The 19163-nt window shown below is 63.1% G+C and overlaps 1 protein-coding gene across 2 annotated transcripts in view; it reads left to right on the top strand.

Moving 5' to 3' along the window:
- The window catches only part of Kdm4b (lysine demethylase 4B), a 97286-nt gene extending 79805 nt beyond the window's left edge, over positions 1–17481 (top strand). Inside the window, exons 11-24 of one of the 2 annotated variants that reach the window (XM_048341924.1) lie at positions 812–913; positions 1182–1360; positions 5478–5884; positions 5973–6093; positions 7863–8041; positions 8738–8960; positions 9341–9417; positions 9569–9624; positions 9727–9835; positions 12884–13069; positions 13236–13400; positions 13705–13824; positions 15636–15728; positions 16107–17481. In XM_048341924.1, the coding sequence (XP_048197881.1) occupies positions 812–913; positions 1182–1360; positions 5478–5884; positions 5973–6093; positions 7863–8041; positions 8738–8960; positions 9341–9417; positions 9569–9624; positions 9727–9835; positions 12884–13069; positions 13236–13400; positions 13705–13824; positions 15636–15728; positions 16107–16286 (2197 nt within the window). In that variant the 3' untranslated portion in view covers positions 16287–17481. The remainder of the gene's footprint in view (positions 1–811; positions 914–1181; positions 1361–5477; positions 5885–5972; positions 6094–7862; positions 8042–8737; positions 8961–9340; positions 9418–9568; positions 9625–9726; positions 9836–12883; positions 13070–13235; positions 13401–13704; positions 13825–15635; positions 15729–16106) is intronic. The other variant, XM_048341925.1, reaches the window with a different exon arrangement.
- The last annotated feature ends 1682 nt before the right edge of the window (positions 17482–19163 follow it).

Raw genomic sequence — 19163 nt, 5'->3', positions numbered from 1 at the left:
TTCACAGATCTCAGCCTTCTGGGTAGCTAGGATGACAGGCGTGAGCCACCAGTGCCCAGCTTTTGATTTCATTTTTGAGACAAGATCTCGATATCTTTGTTCAGTCTGGCCTCAAACTTGAGATCTGCCTGCCTGCCTCAGTCTCCCAGGTAGCTGAAATTGCAGGGTGTGCTATTGTACACAGACTTCCTCTTAGCCCCCTTCTCTACTCTTCTCCTGTTTCTCAGAAGTACTTGGAATTGAGCTGAGGACCCTAGCCTTGCTAGGCAAGTACTCGTTCACTTGAATCCCAGCCTGATTGGGGGCTTGTTTTGAGTTGGGTTTCACTTCATGCCTGGGCTGGCCTGGGCTGCAGTCCTCCTGCTCGTGCTTCCCCCGGCAGGGATGGCAGGTGCACACCGCTGCACGAGCCACTGGTGGAGAGGAATATGAAGGACTTCCTTCTGCTCAAGCTGGCCTCTAACCCCAGTCACCCCCTCACCCCCATCTCCACCTTCCAAGCAGCTAGGGTTACAGGCTCGAGCTGCCACATCCCACTCCTCCTGCACTGCGATTACAAAGTAGCTGAGTGTGCCTCACTTGGGGCGCTCTCACCGGGCCCCCCTCCCCTTGTAGCCCCCCAGGATAGCAGCACATCCCACACCCTGTGAGCAGATGTGGCTGGGCCGGTGCAGTGCTGTGGAAGGGCAGCCATTGAGGGAGCCGGCATGGGCCAGAGGCCCCAGCTCAGGTCGCAAGCAGAGAGGCCTGGAGTGTCCTAGAGGCCTGGGCAGAGGTATCAGACAAAAACCCCTGAAAATTTACATTCTAGACAAATTAGTCTGAAAGAAAACAGACACTGGAGAAAGACTGAGGAGGAGAGGAAACCCAGTCTAGAGAGGAGGAGAGAGCAGACCAAAAAGCCGGGGCTGGCGTAAGTGTGTCTCCCTCGCCCTCCACCCAGCATCACACGCAAGCCATTGTCCATTGACCCCCTGTGTGTCCCACCCCGCACAGGCTCCAGGAGCCCCTGGGGTCCACTCCTTCCCGTCCAGTGTCAGTCACACCCATCTCCAGTTGCCATCACCACCCGCTTGACACCGCACCACCCTGTCCTCTCCTCAGCCCCAGCCTCAGTGGAGGGCCCAGGTCCACACCCAGGGCACCTGCACCACCCCTGTCTGACTCTTCTTCTCCCCCAGGTCCCATCGGAAACGCAGCCAGCCCAGGAAGGCCAAGCCTGAGGACCCCAAGTCCCCGGGAGAGGGGCCGGCTGGTGCAGCCCTGGAGGAGGCCGTGCCCGAGGCTGACCCAGAGGAGGAGGAGGAAGAGCCACCGCCAGCACCACAGAGCCAGGCCCGCGAAGCCGAGGGTGCAGAAGGTCAGTCCTGGCTAGGCCCCTTCCTGACCACCATGTGTCCTGAGACAGCCTTGAGCTGTCCTGGAGCTCCTGATGGTGGGACACTGAGAAGGGTGCAGGCGGAGGCACGGCACAGCACAGGCTGCCCTTCTGCCCTGGCCTCCCTGTGGGGATGAGACTCCAGGGGAGGTGGGCAGAGGGACCAGAACATGAGGACCTGACTGTCCTGCGCTCACCTGGTCTCCTGGCCAGAGGTGCAGGGCGCATGCCAGGGTGAGAAGTGCAGCCACCAACAGTGGGCTCGCAGGTAGAACTGTGCAAGTAAGGGCCACTATGTCATAAGCTCAAAACGCAGAAGCAGAATTGCAGTTTCCAGCCACAAGCCATTCAAAGAAGGCATCATCTTCACAAAAATAGTAGCCAGATGCCAGTGTCTCACGCCTGTGATCCTAGCTCCTCAGGAGCCTGAGATCTGAGAATTGAGGTTCAAAGCCAACCAAGCAGGAAAGTCTGTGAGACTTTTGTTTTTTTTTGGTCAGAGACAGGGACTCAAACTTGCTATGTGATGCTTTTCCGCACAGGCTGATGTTGTACCACCTGAGTCACACCTCCAACCTTCTTCTCTCCAGTGAACCACTAAAAAGCAGAAAGGGAGCTGTAGCTCAAGTAGTACAGCACCAGCCTTGAGCAAAAAAGTTCAGAGACAGTGCCCAAGTCCTGAGTTCAATCCCCAGGACCAGCACACGCACACACATGCACACACACAAACACACGCTGTAAAATTAACCCCCACAAGAACCTAACGCTCTTGTAATAGACTTGACCTGCAGGCTGCCCCCTGCCTGCCACCTCCTGTCATCACAGTTCAGCACAGCAGGGTGTGGTGCCGGTGCTTGGGCTGCTAAGCCTGTTTAGATGCCACCTCTCAACATCAAGCTAGCCAGGCCACCGGAGTCCAGACCTGTCCCCAGAGCAGGAACCACCCAACACGTCAGGATGCGTCCTCCCTCCCCATGTCCTTTGTGTCCCATCTTAAAACCACACACATCTACTCCAACTCCTGGAGACCACACAGCCTGCCTGCCTCGCCTTGTTACGGTGGGGTGGGGCTTCTCCCTCTTCTGCAGAGCAGTGCGGGTCTCTCAGTCTCTGCCTCTGGCCTTAGGGGGACCCTGCAGTGCCCAGGACCAGATCAGGCTCCTGCCACCTCCCCTCTGCTTGCCACCTGGCTGAAAATCCGTGTGCTAAGACAGACCTTGAGAGTTTGTCCACATGAGATTGGAAATGTTTCTTTAGGCTAATTTTTTGTATTCACCAGTGCACATCAGAAGGATGAGAATTAATCACTCTAGCAGAAAGACCTCTGTTTATCACAAAAGGCATAAAGACGTGCTGTGAGGAAGGCAGGTGATCACAGTGCACAGCCAGGCGAGCACAGGGGAGGCCCACAGAGAGGACCTTGGGCCCACAAGCCCTTTGTCCTTTTTTTTTTTTTGGCCAGTCCTAGGCTGTAAACTCAGGGCCTGAGCACTGTCCCTGGCTTCTTTTTGCTCAAGGCTAGCACTCTGCCACTTGAGCCACAGTGCCACTTCTGGCCATTTTCTGTATATGTGGTGCTGAGGAATCGAACCCAGGGCCTCATGTATACGAGGCAAGCACTCTTGCCACTAGGCCATATTCCCAGCCCCAAGCCCTTTGTCCTTGACCTTGGCCATCCAGCTAGTAAAGGGACTATGGCTTTCCATTGAGTTTAAACTCTTGAATTGGCCCTCCCTCTGAGAGCCTCAGGGATGGCGACAAGCAGACAGTGGAATGTCCACCATAGGAAAGGGACAGGACATGGAGCTGTGCTGGTGTGAGCGAGGACCCTCCCCTGGGGTGTCATGGAGGGAGTGTTCCTGCTGACAAAGCTGGTAGACCTCCCAGGCCTCAGCAGCAGAGCCACACAGACTGGGCACAGGGACTGCCAGGCCCAGCTGTGGGGTGTGGCTGTGGACAGCAGAGGTCCCTCTGTGCCCCACACGGGCGGCACCCAGATGCGTGCCTGCGTGGAGGTTGCCCCTGGGATCCGTGGCTGGAGAGGCCGCGGGGCCAGGTCCCTACAAGGTGGGCGCTAGCTGTGTGGCCACCTGGTGGTGTGGGCCATACCAGAAGCAGCACTGGCCTCCCGGTGTGGGATCTGTGGGAAAGCCACACGGGGAGGCCAGGCCTTGGCCTCTGCCTCAGGGACTCTGGGGGATGGGTGGAGGGGATGGGGACCTCTGGTTCTGTCAGAGGCGCTCTGGCGGCAGCATGTCTGTGTTGTGTAAGGCGAAGGTGTCGGCGGGCCCCTGGAATTAGGAAGGGTGCCTCATACCCTGCTTGTGCACCCCCTCCCCGCCAGCACGTTCCATGGCTGCTGGCTCAGGCTAGACCAAGCACCATCCCCTGGCCCGCTGCAGTTTGCCCATTCAGAGAGCAAAGGCACAATGGCTGTCTTAACCGAACTTTTACTTTTTTTTTTGTTTGCCCAAACTTGCCTTCTGTGGCACAGCATTCCCTCTCTTCTCCCCACCTCCACTGAGGTGCCCTAGGGGCGCAGAGGGCGGCCTGGGCCAGGAAGCTACCAGAACACTGGAGCATGGCTTCCCTGGGCTGCAGGGTCTGTGGGAGCCTGGGTCGCCGAGGGCACCTGCGCTTACAGCCTCAGTGGCTGTGGGTGCCAGGGCTCCTGGCTGAGCACCAGGTTGTCACTGGTTGGTGTGGGCCCTGACCAGGACTACATGTCCCCTGGCCTCTGAACCTTAATCATGGGCAAGTCACCAATCAGGCTAAGTTCAGAGCCCCCAACCCTCTATATCTGCTGTCCTGAAGCCCCTAGAAACCGGAGACAGGGGTGCCGGGCTCGGGTTGCCTCCCCTGGTGCGGGGGGTCAGGCTCTACTCTAATCGCTCCCTTTCTCACCCTCTCCCCTGGTCACCTGACCCTCAGGTAAGGCCAGAGTGGAGTGGGGGGCTCAGGAAAGACCTCAGGTGCACGCGGCCGTACGAGATCGCTTTACTTCCCTCCTTACCCGTGAAGAAAGCCAGGCGGATCTCAGAGACACTTCAAGAGCAAATCTGATTTAATAAGGGCTAGCAGCTGATATAGTAGGGGGCGACGAGAGAAGGGGTGATCGATCAGAGAGCTGGCGATAGGCTGGCGAGCTTGTCATAGGACCCCCTCATGAGCTAACGTCACTTGCTTAGCACCACCCCAGGGGGAAAGCCTGCGAGAATGGGGAGCACATGGGCTGGCGAGAAAGTTGGGGGGCTGGTTGCAAAGCCAGTTCTTCTGGTTCCGGACCCAGAGAATTGTGGCCTGCTTCCGCATTCCCCCAGGGCTGGGGGAAGGGCGGCGTCTTGGGAGCGCTCTCCATTGCCCTTTCCCCTCAAGGCCAAAGCTGAACCCCAACACAGGGGCAGGGCCGAGTACATCCTCAGGAGACATGACAGCACAGGGGCTGCCAGGCCCACGTCCCCCGAGGGCGGGGCTTCATGCTCGGCCACATCGCAGCGGCCTCTGCAATATGGCAAGCAATGGCTTCAGGCAACAGAGATTCACCTCACGGCCTAGATGGCAGAAGTGTAGATCAAGTGCGGCCAGGCTGGTCCTGCGTGGGGACCCATGTCAGCCTGCCCCACTCTGGACGCCACTCTGCCTCCTCTTGGGAGGGCGCGATGGTGGCCATGGCCCTGGGTGATCCAGGATGACCCCATTGCCCTGGGAGGTGGCAGGGCACAGGCTCTGAGGTCAGGATCAGGGCATCTCTTCCATCACACTCCTGGGAAGACGTGGCACAGGCGCCGCAGCGCAGCTTCCCCGCAGCCCACCAGGCGGCACTGGCCAGGCCATGGAGCGCCGGGAGGCCTCTCCCTGCATCCTCCTCCGTGATCGGGTCCCAGGCTCCCCTGAGGTTGGGAGCTGGCACAGGCCTGGCTTCTCACGGGAGCCACTGCCCCTTGTTTGCCTGTGCCCAGGCCCCAGTGGGAGCCAGGAATGAGTGCTCCCTTCCCAGGGCTTGGAGAGACCTCAGGGGTTGGGGGGGGGGGGGGTATGGGGTCCTCACGACCCTCCTTGTGCCTCGTGGGCCCTGACCGGCCTCTTCTCTCTCCTGCAGAGGACGGGAGGGGCAAGCTACGTTCCACAAAGGCTAAGAGCGAGCGGAAAAAGAAGAGCTACGGCCCCCTCTCGTCCCCACCCCTGTCACAGCTGCCCCCAGCCCTGCCAACCCCGATCCCCACCGAGGAGGCCCTTCGGATGCCACCACCACCAGAGCCCTCAGTGCTGGCACCAGGGCCTGTGGCTGCCGAGGAGGGCCCCTCGCCTGTGCCCCTCAATGTGGTGCCGCCGGAGGTCCCTGGGGAGGAGCAGGACAAGCCTCGGCCCATCATCCCCATGCTCTATGTGGTGCCCCGGGCCAGCGCCACCCCGCCGGACAGGGACCTTGGGCTCAGCCCGCAGGCCGCGCCCATGGAGCTGACGGGGCCTGACGAGGAGACCAAAGCCCTGGCCAGTGAGGCGCAGGTGGGTGGCTGGTGCTCGTGCAGAGCCTCCCTTGGGCTGGGGTCCCCCAGGGCGAGAGCCAGGCCTGACTGGCAATGCCCTGTTCCAGGTTCCCTCCACCTTTTCCAAGTTAAAAATGGAAATCAAGAAGAGCCGACGCCACCCGCTGGGCAGGCCGCCCACGAGGTCCCCTCTGTCAGTGGTGAAGCAGGAGGCCTCAAGTGACGAGGGTGAGCACAGTCCCCTCCCCGCCCCCTGCATGCATGCACACACACCTGTGGTGAGTGGCTGATGTTGCTGGCCTGACACTGCGGCTCCTGTGAGCGCAGCTGCTGCTGCACACTCCATGGGAACCTGGGACCCCCAGTGACCCCCACCCCTTCCTCCTCTGCCCTTGCTGTACCCACCAACATCAGCAGCCATCCCCGGCCCACCCAGGGCCCACAGGCACTCTCCAGCCTCCCTGTGCCTTCCCCATGGGGCTCCAGCAGCAGCCCTGGCCCTGGGAAGTGCCACCAGCTTCCCCTTAGGCCCCCCACGGGCCCTGCCTTGCCAGGCTTTGCTCTACCCCCCCCCCCAATCCACGTGTGGGGGGGGGTCCTGGGCTTGTCTGCCTCTTCTGTGGGTGGTCCTTTCTCGCTCTCTCACGTCCCCTGGCCAGTAGGGATTAATCGCAGAAGCGGGGACCCCAAGTAGCCTCAGTTCGCGTGTGGATGCGAGACCCCTGTCCCTTCCCCATCTCAAGGAAGACACAGACACCTGGAGAAAGCCTCAGGGCGTTCTGGTTTATTCAAAGGAGGAGCCAACAATTTATACCCCCAAAGGCGGGCACAGGAGAGGGGCTACTGGTTGGCTAAAAGGACTGTCCCTTAGGTGATATCATGGGACTTCCTCTATGGGCAGAGACCACAGCCCCCCAAGGACTAGGTTTCTGGGTTCCCCGCCATTAGACACGTGCTCGCCCCCAGGGGCGGGGCCTTCTCTTCCGGTTGAAGCCGGAAAGGTGGGAGGGATGGGCTAAGTGGACTGTCCCCCCTTAAAGGCGCAGCTGTCCCCAATACTGCCTCACCTCCCACCCAGTCCTGCTCTGCTGCCCCCAAGGTCTGAAACACCATGTGGCCAGTGGGGACCATGCCCCAGGTGCTGCCACCCTGTGGGACTCCAGCCATGCGGGGACAGCCAGCCCTCAAGGGGTCTGTCGGGAAGAGCCAGGGAGCTGGGGCCTGGCTGTGTGGGGTTGATGGTGTTGTCAGGGGCCCAGGCTGGCTCTGGGCTGGCAGGACTTCCACCTCTCCTCAGACGCAGCCCCCCAGACACTCCCCCACTATCCCAGCTCCTGCAGCCTGGGCTCTGGGGTGGCCTGGGCTCTGGGGCAGCCTGGCTCCCTACCCCTCCCTCCCTCGGCCTCAAGAGCACACTTGGAGCTCCACTGTGTACTCAAGGGCCTGCATCCAGTGCCATCCAGCACTGGGCATCTGTGTAGGCCAGGGCCAGGGTTGGGCTTTGCCAGGAGGGCTAGAGCCCCAGTGCCCAAGGGCTGCAGGGCTACAGTCTCACGGCTGCCTGGTGTCCAGGCACCTTCCAGGGGAAGCGTCCTTCAGGGCCCATGTGCATTGGTCCAGGCAGCCCGCAGTGCCAGTCTGTCTTCAGACACTCTGGGGCCAGGGTGAGGCTCTGTCCTCCCTGAGCCCCCAGGACATGCTGGCAGCTCTGGCAGGCTCGGGCTCTGTGCCCACGCAGTGAGGAGCAGAGGGGCAGGGGCTCTATAGGCCACGGGCACCCGCACACTGCCAGGCAGTGTGGGTCCCGCACCTCGGCAGCTGTGCCAGAGGGGCCAGTATACACAGTAGGGGTGGGGCCCAGGTTGGGGGGCGGGGAGATGCCAGCCAGCAATGGGCTCCCAGGTCCCAGGCTGGCCCATCCCTGGCAGCCTGACGGACCGCTGCCTGCCCCAGCCTGCTCTGGGCTCACACACTCTCCACCCCGCCTGTCTCTCTAGAAGCATCCCCATTCTCGGGCGAGGAGGACATGAGCGACCCGGAGGCGCTGCGGTCCCTGCTGTCGCTGCAGTGGGAGAGCAAGGCCGCCAGCTTCCAGGCCGAGCGCAGGTTCAACGCGGCGGCTGCCCTCACTGAGCCCTACTGTGCCATCTGCGCCCTCTTCTACCCCTACAGCCAGGTGAGGCACCCCTGCCCTGCCCCCAGGCCATGAACGTGTCCCTGGTGCTCTGAGGGCACATGATGTGTGCGTGTGAGCATGGCCATGTTCAGAGCTGCTTCCTGCACACCCTGCCCACTCGCCTCACCCCCAAGCTGAGAGCAGGGCCAGTGGGAACAAGGCAAGGGGCGGGAGGCAGCACAGCCCCCCGGGGCCAGAGAGGCAGCCGCATCAGGGCAAAGGCCACCTTGGTCTGCCAGGAAGGGCAGCACCCAAAGCACTGGGCTCACCACCTGCAACCTTTTCGGGGACTGAAAGCCCAGGAAGGCACCCTTCCTGTGGGGGCACTTTCCCGGGCACATGCCACTTAGGGCTGCCACACATACCCCCACCCTGAGCAGGCACCAGCAAGACAAAGAAGACATGCTTTCTACACACCTTCTCCGCACAGTGTGGCCTCTATGCCGCAGAGAGGCTGCCGGGAGCCTGTGCTCGGGATCCAGGTCAGCCATGACTCCTAGTCCCAGTTGCTGCCTGGCACCTCTGGACTAGTTAACCACCCCTGCCCAGCAGAGCGCAGAGCAGGGCCTGCAAGGGGCTAGGGTGAGGACCCCGAGAGGGCAGGGCCAGAAAGGGAACAGGGGGCTTAACAGGACCTGGAGCCGGGCAGAGCCCTGAGAGTGGGCTGTCCCTGCTGATGGCGCCCTCCTCCCTCAGTCCGTACAGACAGAGAAGGAGGCGGCCCCGGGCCCCCTCAGGGAGGGCACCTCCGCCCCGCCCCCTTCCAGGAGCGGCCAGCGGACTCGGCCGCTCATCCCAGAAATGTGCTTCACGTCCAGCGGGGGGAACACCGAGCCGCTGCCCGCCAACTCCTACGTGGGCGAGGACGGCACCAGCCCGCTCATCGCCTGCGCCAAGTGCTGCCTGCAGGTCCACGCCAGTGAGTGGCCTGCGCCCTAGCGGGGTGGGGGGGCATGGGCTGAGGAGATGCTGGGGACCCCCCCCCCCGCCAGGCTTTCTGGTGGTCACAGCAGATGACCTGGCCCCCTGTCATGGCAGAGCCCCTGCTTCAGCACAGCCTGTTCTGCTGGCTGGGAGGGAGACACCCCCAGTTAGTGGCAGCCCTGCTGGGGCCCTCCTGCTGGCCCAGTGGAGACTCAGAGGTGCTGAGGGTACCCCAGGCTGAGGGTTGGGCTGCCCAGGGCCCTGGTGTCGCTACGGCTATGTGCAGACCACTAGCTGCTGCGCTGAAGGCCCAGCCCACTCACTGGGCAGCCCAAGGCAGGTGCAGCCCAGGCCTCAGCGCCTGCTGTCTTCCAGGTTGCTACGGCGTCCGGCCGGAGCTGGCCAAGGAAGGCTGGACGTGCTCCCGGTGTGCAGCCCATGCCTGGACCGCGGTAACTCGCCCCGGGCTGCCCCCGGTCTAAACCAAGGGATTGACCTGGGCCCGTGTCCTCCATGTCCCTCCATGGGGTGGGTGGCCCTGGGGTGAGGGGGAGCTGCAGGGAGGTGGAGGAGTGGCCCTGCATCACCCCCTCTGGCCCGCAGGAATGCTGCCTGTGCAACCTCCGGGGAGGAGCGCTGCAGACCACCACTGAGCACAGGTGCGCCTGCCACCGGGGAGGGCCTGGGGGGCTGGGTGGGGGGGCACCACTGGATCCCAGGTTCCTCAGCCCCCACCAAGCCGACAGCTGCCCTCCCCTCAGGTGGATCCACGTGATCTGCGCTATCGCAGTGCCCGAGGTGCGGTTCCTGAACGTGATGGAGCGCAACCCGGTGGACATCAGCGGCATTCCCGAGCAGCGGTGGAAGCTGGTACGGCCCCGAGGCCCGTGGCCTCTGTCCACCAGACCTCTCCTCACCCCCGGGCCCCCCCCAGCCCAGCCCGCACTGCCACACCCCTCCTCCAGAGCCCATGTCCCGGGGACTGGGAGCCAGGCACCTGGTGCACATGGCTCCACAAACGTACTTTCTGGGGTGTCAAGCCCTCCGGCACCAGGTATAAAAGCCACAGCGCACAGGGTGCAGGGAGGCATGGGTCCTCCACACTCAGCTCCCCGCTGTTCTCTGAGACCCACTCAGCCAACGCTGATGCAGCCCACCCTTGGTGGCCAGCACCGTGTGTGGCCTGCTCTCCCATGGTGACTGGAACATCCCGCCACTACACTTCACTGCCACCCTCTACCCTGTCCCCGTCTTCCCAGCGTTTGCCGACTTCCTGTGCTCTAATTTCTGTGACTGACTTGTTCCGCTCAGGATGTCCTGGGGATTCATCCAAGGGCCATATGAATATGGCAGCATTTCCTCTCTTTTTATGGCTGAATAGTATTCCATGGAGCAGGTGGACTTTATGTTCCTTGTCTTTGCGTCCATGGTGGCTGCCTGGATGGTGCCACGCCTGAGCTGTTAAGAATTCTGCCATGCACCCCACCATGTGAGTGCCCCAGGGCTGGCTTCTGCGGCTGGGCAGATGGGCCTCTTCAGATGCCTTCATGGTGTTGTCACTCACACCGCCCGCGTGGAGTGCCCACCAGCACGCGGTGCTCTGTGAGGTCTCCCTGGTTCTGGTTTGCATGTTCTTAGTGGCTTGCTGTGTTGGAGTGGTCGAGCATCTCATCAGGTTCCCGCTGGCATTGTCTGTGCACATGCGTTCAGTGCCCGTGTCCTTTGGTTTTGCCGTTGGGGCGTGTATCCCTGGTCCCACAGAGGCCCCTTCAGGACCACGGCACTGCCAGGCGTGGGGCCTTGAAGGCTCGCCCTAGCTCTTGTGAGCTACAGTCCCCCAGGTGGTCCTGGCGGCCAGCTGCATCAGTGCTCCAGGCAAACTCGGGCTGTCTCTGTGCTCGGCCTTCCCTCCTAGAGGTGGGGGCCGCCTGTTGGTCGCCATGCGTGGTCCAGGCCTCTGCGTCCCAGGCCGCTTTGCTCCTTGTGCCTAAAGCACTTGGGGCTCCCCCACCAGCCAGAGAGGGGCACTCAGCCAGCCTCGGGGCTGTCCCCGCCAGGCAGGGCCCAGGTGGTGTGCAGCAGCCAGTTCTGTGGACTCATGTACCCCCAGAGAGGGGGGTAGAGGGGACAGCTTCAGGGCGCCACTTTAGTGGCCTGCTGTGTCCTATGGGGCCGGGCTCCCTAGTGGGTAGTGCCAGTTTCAGGAGTCCACGGGGGCAAGGCGGTGCGTGCACCTGGTAGGCTGGGCAGGAATGCCAGGGCCTTAGGTGGTGGTGGCTGCCAGTCTGCCTGGCATGGACGGGCGGCTGAGGGGCCAGTAGCTGCAGGGGACACCCCAGCAGTGCATGAAAGGCTTCATGATTCAGGTGGAGTGCTGGAGCAGGCTGCCGTGATGAACCCTCCTCCCCGAAGCTTTGCAGATCATCTGACATTTCCAGCCAGCAACCTCTTCATTGCAAGTGCTTGTAACAATGAATTAAAAATCCTTTTACACCAGGCACGCTTGTACTGCCTAATGGAGCTGCGCGAGCCACGCGTTAACTCCTGAAGGCCCGCAGGCACTCTGGCTGCAGCTCTAGGACTGCGAGCCATGGGCTCCGGTGAAGGAGCCCCGGGCATGGGGACCTGGCCCTCATGGGGCAGGCGCAGTGTGCGCCCCAGGCAGGCTGGCCCCAGTGGCTTGTGGGATCCTCGGAGGCTCAGGCTGGCAGACTAGCTGGAGCAGCAGGTGACAGGGCCCACAGCAGGTCCAGGGCTGTGGTCAGGCTTCTGCTGGCAAGGGCTGTCCACATCTCAGGCCTGGGGGCAGGCCTGGCTTGGTGCAGGGTGGGTGTGGGCAGCTCCAGCATTTCAGGGTCCTGTGGGCCCCCTAGCCGACAGAACAAGCACTGCCCTTGGGTCCAAGTGACTGGTGCTGGGTGTGGGTGCAGCCACTGGATATTCTCCTGGGCCTCCTCACAGCCCGGGTCAGCCCTGCACGCAGGGATAGGCGGCTGCCCTGACGGTGGGAAATTGGGTATTGATGGTTTAATGGTGAGATCTGGTCACCATCGATCCATGGCACTGTGGTGTGTATCTGCCCTTCCAGAATGGTTTGCAGAGTGGCAAAGGCCTTGCTTACCAATGCCCTGGGGGCTTTTATTAAAGCAGAGGTGTTCTTCCTCCTGGCCTTTTCAAAAGCAGGCTTCTGTGGTTTGTAGTATATTCAGATTGTGCAGCCATCACCGTTGTCTACTTCCAGAACATTCCATCATTCCAATAAGAAACCCATCCCCACCAAGTGCCAGTGGCAAGTCAGGAGGCTGAGATCTGAGGACTGAAGTTCAAAGCCAGCCTGGGCAGGAAAGTCTGAGACTCTTGCCTCCAGTCAATGACCAAAAAGTTGAAAGTGGCGCTGTAGCTCACATGGTAGAGCACCAGCTTTGAGCAAAAAAGCTCAGGGACAGCACCCAGGCCCCACGTTCAAGCCCCACCACTGACAAAAAGAAACAACCATTCCCAGGAGCAGTCTTCTGCCCCTCCCAGCCTGCAGCCCCCTGGAGTCCACTTCTTGTCTGGACCCACGTGTTCTGGATCTTTCCTTTTGATGGAGTGCACATGGGAAGGACGGCCTTCTGTGCCTGCTTCTCCTAGAGTCCCGTTCCGGAGGTCTTCCCCTGGGTGGCAGGGTACCTGGGGCGGGCGGGTCGCTGTGCTCCCGCAGCTTCCTGTGCACAGAGGCTGGCCCTTTAGTCTACTCAGGGTTGGGGTGCGGGCTCTCAGCTGGTGGGGACCCCTCCTCACACAAGGCCCTCCCCAAAGTGCCCACCCAAGGCTGGGCCGTTTAGGGGAATGTCCCTCCACCTGTCGGGGATGGGGCAGAGGGGCTCCTGCCCCCGGGTAGGGGGCATGGGACCCCATTCCATGCCTTGCCCACAGAAGTGTGTGTACTGCCGGAAGCGCATGAAGAAGGTGTCGGGCGCCTGCATCCAGTGCTCCTATGAGCACTGCTCCACCTCCTTCCACGCCACGTGCGCCCACGCGGCCGGCGTCCTCATGGAGCCCGATGACTGGCCCTATGTGGTTTCCATCACCTGCCTCAAGCATACTTCCCCTGGGCATGCTGTGAGTGACCTCCCTCCTGCCCTGCCCTCCCTGCCCCGCCCGCCCTGCCCTACCCTCCCCGCCCCACCCCATGCAGCACCCACACCTGTGCCCCAGGCTGGCCCTGCACCTGCCCCTCCTTTCTCCTGCCCACCTGGGATGACCGCTGCTGCTGCCCCGCCTGCAGGCACAGCTCCAGAGGGCCGTATCACTGGGCCAGGTGGTCATAACCAAGAACCGCAACGGACTCTACTATCGCTGCCGCGTGATCGGCTCCAGCTCGCAGACCTTCTACGAGGTGAACTTCGAGGATGGGTCCTACAGCGACAACCTGTACCCCGAGAACATCACGGTGAGCCTCTAGGCCCCACCAGGGGCTGCACACTCAGCCAGTGTGTGGGGAGCCAAGGCCTGCCCCAAGGATACGTGCTTCCAGGGCACCTATGGCCTGCACTGAGGACCCCTGCTCCCCCAGGACCCCTGCCCTGAGGTCCCCTGCCCCAGAACCCCTGCTGCCCCAGGACCCCTGCCCCAGAACCCCTGCTCCGAGGTCCCCTGCCCCAAGAACCCTTGCCCCAGGACCCCTGCCCCCCTCACTGGTGGGGCCTGGCCCTCACAGTGCCCTCCTCACCCTTTGCGTGCCCTGCGGTCCCCAGAGCAGAGACTGTGCCCGGCTGGGGCCACCCCCGGAGGGCGAGGTTGTGGAGCTGCGGTGGACAGATGGCAACATCTACAAGGCCAAATTCATCTCCTCTGCCACCAGTCACATCTACCAGGTCAGTCAGGTGCACGGTGGGGCTCACCGATGGCCACTGTGCCATTGCTCTCTTGCCTGGCTGGTTGGGTGGTTTGGGGGATGAGGTCAACGTGCTCTACCACCATCACCACCACCCACTTGAACCAATTTGAGTGTCCAAGATGACGGAGTCCTCCTCCATGGCGCATTCAGGTGTGTGACTTCAGGGCCCCCTCTGTACCGAGTGAGCAGTGGTCACACACAAGTTCCTGCGGCTGCCTTGCACACTTGAGTGTGACCGTCCCAGCAGCTGTCCCAGGCTGCCACTGAGAGGTGTCCTCCAGTGGCTATGGGCCCTATGGCCCAGCATAGCCATGGGAAGAGGGGAGCAGGAAGGGTGGGGTCTGTGGTCTAAGTCACTGAAAGGGACCACATGGCTCCGGTCTGCAGGGTTTGAGACCCTGTTCTCTGAGCCCTTGGGGACAGGCACAGAGCTGTGGGGCCTGCATGGTAAAGTGCTGGCCTCTCTTCTGGTTGGGACCTGTGTGACCAGCCCACACCTAAATGGTGTCCCCTGCAGGGAGGCAGGACCCTGCCATGGACCAAATTGGACATTCTCATGCCCACAGGCCTCCCAGTGGGCCCAGAAACCTGGGACCCAAAGCTCCCTGGGCACGGCTGTGGCTCAGCGAGCGGGGCTGGTGTGTGGGGTGTCCAGCCCAGCCCCTCAGTGAGGTGGGGCCAGATCAAGAGGCGGGCAGGGTGGGGGACCCCCTGGGACTCACCTCAGGAAATGCCAGCAGAGGTGCCACGAGGGACGGACGCTCTCGTTTCCAGGAAGCACAGTGGGCAGAAGCTGCCCAGACAGGACATGGTGTCCAGTGCTGGCTTGGGCCAGCCCACACAGAGGCTGGGAGGTCAGCATGAGTGGGTAGTTGGAAAGGACCACTGGTGGTAGGAGTGGAAGGGGACGAGGTGGCTGGCATGGTCTCTCGAGGGGCTAGCGTGGTCCCAGAGGGACAGGCCCAGGGCTGCCGGCATCTTCCACATGGTGGAGCACCGTGCCGGTGTGCCGGGGCTCAGCCAGTTGCAGCACAGATCTGGGGACAGCAAGGGCCTTTCCCCACCATTCAGAACATTCTCAGCAAGCCCGGCCCCTGGCCCGTGAAAAGTGCAAGTGCGGTGCCAGGCCTGTGCTACCAGGCCCATGTGTCCCCTCTGCACTCGTGAGCCACAAGTGGGGGACAGAGACCACCCAGGTGGGTTCTGGACAGGGTATGGCCTTTGCCCTGCCCCACGAGGCCCTCAGACGCTGGGCTGCCAGCTCTGTGCACCCAGACTTGGTGAGTGACACACACTTGTCTGTGTGCACCTGGGTGTGAGGTGTGAGAGGTGAGGCCTGTGGGTGGAGCGGGTCCTCAGGATCATGTGCCACCCTCCCCGGCCAGGCCCAGTGCCCTGCAGGATCCCAGGGCCTGTGCCTCCTTGCCATCCATCCTGGATGGGAAGGGGGGTGGCAGGAGGCTGCACCTCACCTGCCTGATGCTCTAAGAAGGAAGGGGTCTGCAAGTGGACCCCAAGAATGCCAGAGCCTTGGAGCCCTGTCTTGTGCCTTCCCACAAGGGTCCCACAGCTCTGCCCCACAGTCCCTCTGCCTGGCCCAGCTGTGTCCCTCACCCTGCAGCTGGGACTTTAGGGAAAAGCACTAGCACCTGCCACCCATGTGGGGCCCAGCCCAGCCTCCCTGGCCTCCCGCGTGGCTTTGGGCAGCCTTGTTCTCCGCCACCCGCAACACGGGGGCAGCTGGTCCTGCCAGCGGCCACTCAACCCTCACTAGTGCCTCATCCACAGGTGGAGTTTGAGGACGGGTCCCAGCTGACAGTGAGGCGCGGTGACGTCTTCACGCTGGAGGAGGAGCTCCCCAAGAGGGTGCGGTCCCGGCTGGTGAGTGGCAGGGGCGCTGCCTGTCCCCCCGACGGCCCCCGGCCCCACTCGGGCCTGTGTGGCACTGGGGCAGGGCCGGGCTCCACTCAGCAAGGGAGAGCAGCCGGGCTGAGCCGGCTGGAGGCCCATGCTGTCCATGTCTGCTGTAGGTTTTCTTTGTGTTTCCCACTGACCCTGGCCTGTGGCAGTGGCTGAGGGAGAAGAAGCTGCCTGGGAGCCATCGGCCAGCCGGCTGTGGGCCGCCAGGGTCCCCCGCAGCCCTCCTGGGGGTGGTGGGAGGACAGGGCCCGCTTGGGGGTCGGGGTTCCGTGAGAGGCAGGGCTGGCCAGCAGTCGGGTCAGGCCTGGCGGCCACTAACCACTATCTGCTCCCCTGCAGTCTCTCAGCACCGGGGCGCCACAGGAGCCCGGCTTCTCAGGAGAAGAGGTGAAGGCTGCGAAGCGCCCACGGGTGGGCGCCCCACTCACGCCCGCGGAGGACTCGAGGCACAGCCCAGACTACCTGGCCTTCATGGAGAGCCTCCTGCAGGCGCAGGGCCGGCCGGGGGCCCCCTTCTAGGACAGCCCTGCTGCCACGCTGGCTGGGCGCAGCGGGCCGCGCGGGTGGCCGGGGCGTCTGCTTGCTGTGAACTCCTGCCCTGCGCCACTCCCTGCCCGTGACCCCGGGCCGCAGGACATGTGGGCTTGGCAGCCTGGACTCAGGGAGCAGGGCCAGGGCTCCGCGGTGGCCGGACAGTGCCATGGCCTCCGCCCTGTGCCCTGTTCTTCTCCAAAAGGTGCTAGGGCTGCGGCGAGCAGCCCGGGGCCGCGCCCGCCTGTGAGCCCCCCTCCCCGCGCCAGGAAAGGAGCCGCGGAGAAACCCAGAGCAGTGTTCCAGACTGGTGGCTTCAACAGCAACCAGCAACACCAGCGGTCGTCCTCAGCCTGCCACCAGTTCCTGGGGTTTCTCATCTTCGCGTCCACTGAGCGGGCAGGGCTGGCGCCGCAGCTCAGGGACACGGGGCGGAGCTGGAGCCGGAGCTGGAACCAGAGCCGGAGCTGGCCTGGAGCGTGGCTCGTGCGCTCGTGGCCCAGGCGGCAGGGGGTGGCCGGGCTCTCTGGGGTCCCCAGTGTCCATGTCCTGGACAGCGGAGCCTGCGCGCCTGCGGCCCAGGCCACTGCCCCGGCCGTCATCCCAGCCAAGGGCGCGGGACGCGGGGCAGGGAGGGCTCAGCAGCCAGGGCCTGGAGGTGGCCCACGTCCATCTGCTCAGGCACAGATGACACACGGGGCCCCCGGCACCCTGCTTGACCTGCCTTGTGGACAGAGGGGCTTCCTGGGACCCCCACCCCGCTCGTGTCCCCTGCCACACAGGAAGTGTGACTGAGCAGAGACAGGAGGGACCCCAGCTTTTCCACAGGCCAGCAGCCTGCACCCCTCAGCACCCCTCTGCCAAGCCTCCACCTTGGAAGGACCTGCAGGGGGCGGGGGGCAGTGCTGTGGGGTCCTGGGGGGAGGGGCAGCCAGGACACCCGCAGGGCGGCCTGCACCGCGTGTGACTGCTATTTATATTGTAAAGAGCGTGAGGGGCCGCGCGTTGGCCACGGCCTGTGAGTCTGGGTGGCAGCAGAAGCCACCGCCGGGGTCAGTGCAGGACCCCACAAGACAACAAAACCCCACCACCCCCGTTTTCCGCGCCATGCAGCGAGCGCTGTCTTCTCCCGACCTCCCCGCCTCCAGGCCATGAATTAAAGGCTCTTGAGCACTTGGAGTTCCGCTCTGGTGTGGGAAGTGTGGTCATTCCCGGCCCGCGCTGCGGGGGGCAGGCCAGAGCTGGGGGTCAGTGGGGATGAGGGGACTCGGCCACCCTGTGGGGTCTCCCTGGAGAAAGTGCTCACACAGCCAGCAGCCACGGGGGCTGAGACAGGGCAGAGGGAGCCCCACAGCCTCGACCCACGGCCTCAAGCGGCCCCCTGCCCTGTCTGCCAGCCTCGAGCCCTGGGCCAGGGGCTCTGCACCAGTCTGTGGTGGTGGTTAGGACGTGCTGTAAGGGCCTGGGCGGTCAGGTCCCCATGCACACCACCGCCCAGGGATTTAACCCGGACCACCTGAGACCGTGCAGAAAAGGGCCCCCGAGGGGTAGCCACACTGGTTCATCTGTGGTTACAGCCCATGCAAAGGCCCTGGGGTGGGGCTCAGCCTGGCGTGTTGTAGGAACAGCAAGGCTGTGGAACTGGAGCAGGGAGTGGGGGCCAGAGAGGGACGTGGAAGCAGGGAGGGGGCGGGGAGGGACGTACCGGGCCCCGGTGGCTGTACGGAGGACTTTGGCCTTGACCCCACAGGGAGTGGGCAGAGGAGGGAGGGACACCGAGTGCTCTCTGGCTGCTGCAAGGAGGACGGACTGGGGGCCACGGTGATGTCCAGGGTGGGAAAGGGGCCTGTCTGAATCTGAAGTGCCACTATGAAGCCGGAAGGCTGTTGGGGCCGGCCACTGCGGTCCCCACGCCCTGGAGTACCCGAGGGCTGAGCCGAGGGGCAGTGGATGCTCAGGCAGGGCTTCGGCAGGAACTCTGGCCCCTCTGGGACTTGGGCTGTGTGTGTCACATTGAGCTTTAACCCTCTTAAGGAGCAATGACAGCCAAATCTGGTCCTCCACTTGTTTGTATAAATAAAGTTTTATTGGCACCCAGTGCCTTGACATTCATTTGGGAATACAAGCCCAGCCCCCAGCAGCAGCAGTGCTACGTGGTCACTGTGGAGACAACTGGGCTGAGCTGTGGAACTGGCCTGGGAGGGAGACCAGCCTGCCCCCCAACCAGACCCTCAGTGTCCTGCGGTGGCCACTCCTGACAGACACAGACCTGTGTCCCTGTGTCCAGCCCCCTTTCCCCCCTCCCCCGGGAGCCTCAGCCCAGCCTCCCAGGGTGGCCCCTTCCCATCGCATCCCAGCCCCACCTCCTTCCCCTCAGCCCAGCCTCCCAGGGCAGCCCTTCCCTTCCCATCCCAGCTTGCCCCCCCCAGCCCCAACCAACCTTGGGGGGACCCAGGTGTCCTTGCATGTGGACCCACCATTCTGGCTGCTGCCTGTGACCAGGCCGCCTCCTTTGCCATCTCTCCTTTCCTCTCCGGGTGTCTCATCTAGGGACACACCAGTGACTTGGGGTTCCACCCAGATCGCACAGGGTAATCTCATCTTGGCATCTTTACCCACAAAGATGCATTTCCCCCACCCCAGGTAGGTTACCGTCCCAGCTCCTGGTGTGGGGGGGTCATGGCTCCATGATGTCCTGTGACCTGCTTGACGGCCCCCCCACTGGGCCAGAAGGACTCAGCCTTGGTCCTCCCAGCAGGCTCCGTGCTCACACAGGCCCGGCATGGGGAAGGGCAGGCAGGCTCTGGAGGACTCGGGGATGCTCGGTGGTGTTCGGTGATGTTGCTCCCACTGATACCCATGGGC

Source organism: Perognathus longimembris, chromosome 3, assembly GCF_023159225.1.
Source record: "Perognathus longimembris pacificus isolate PPM17 chromosome 3, ASM2315922v1, whole genome shotgun sequence".
NCBI classification, from domain to species: Eukaryota; Metazoa; Chordata; class Mammalia; order Rodentia; family Heteromyidae; genus Perognathus; species Perognathus longimembris.
Note: the sequence above shows the minus strand (reverse complement) of the source record. Positions and strands in the feature narration are given on the sequence as shown.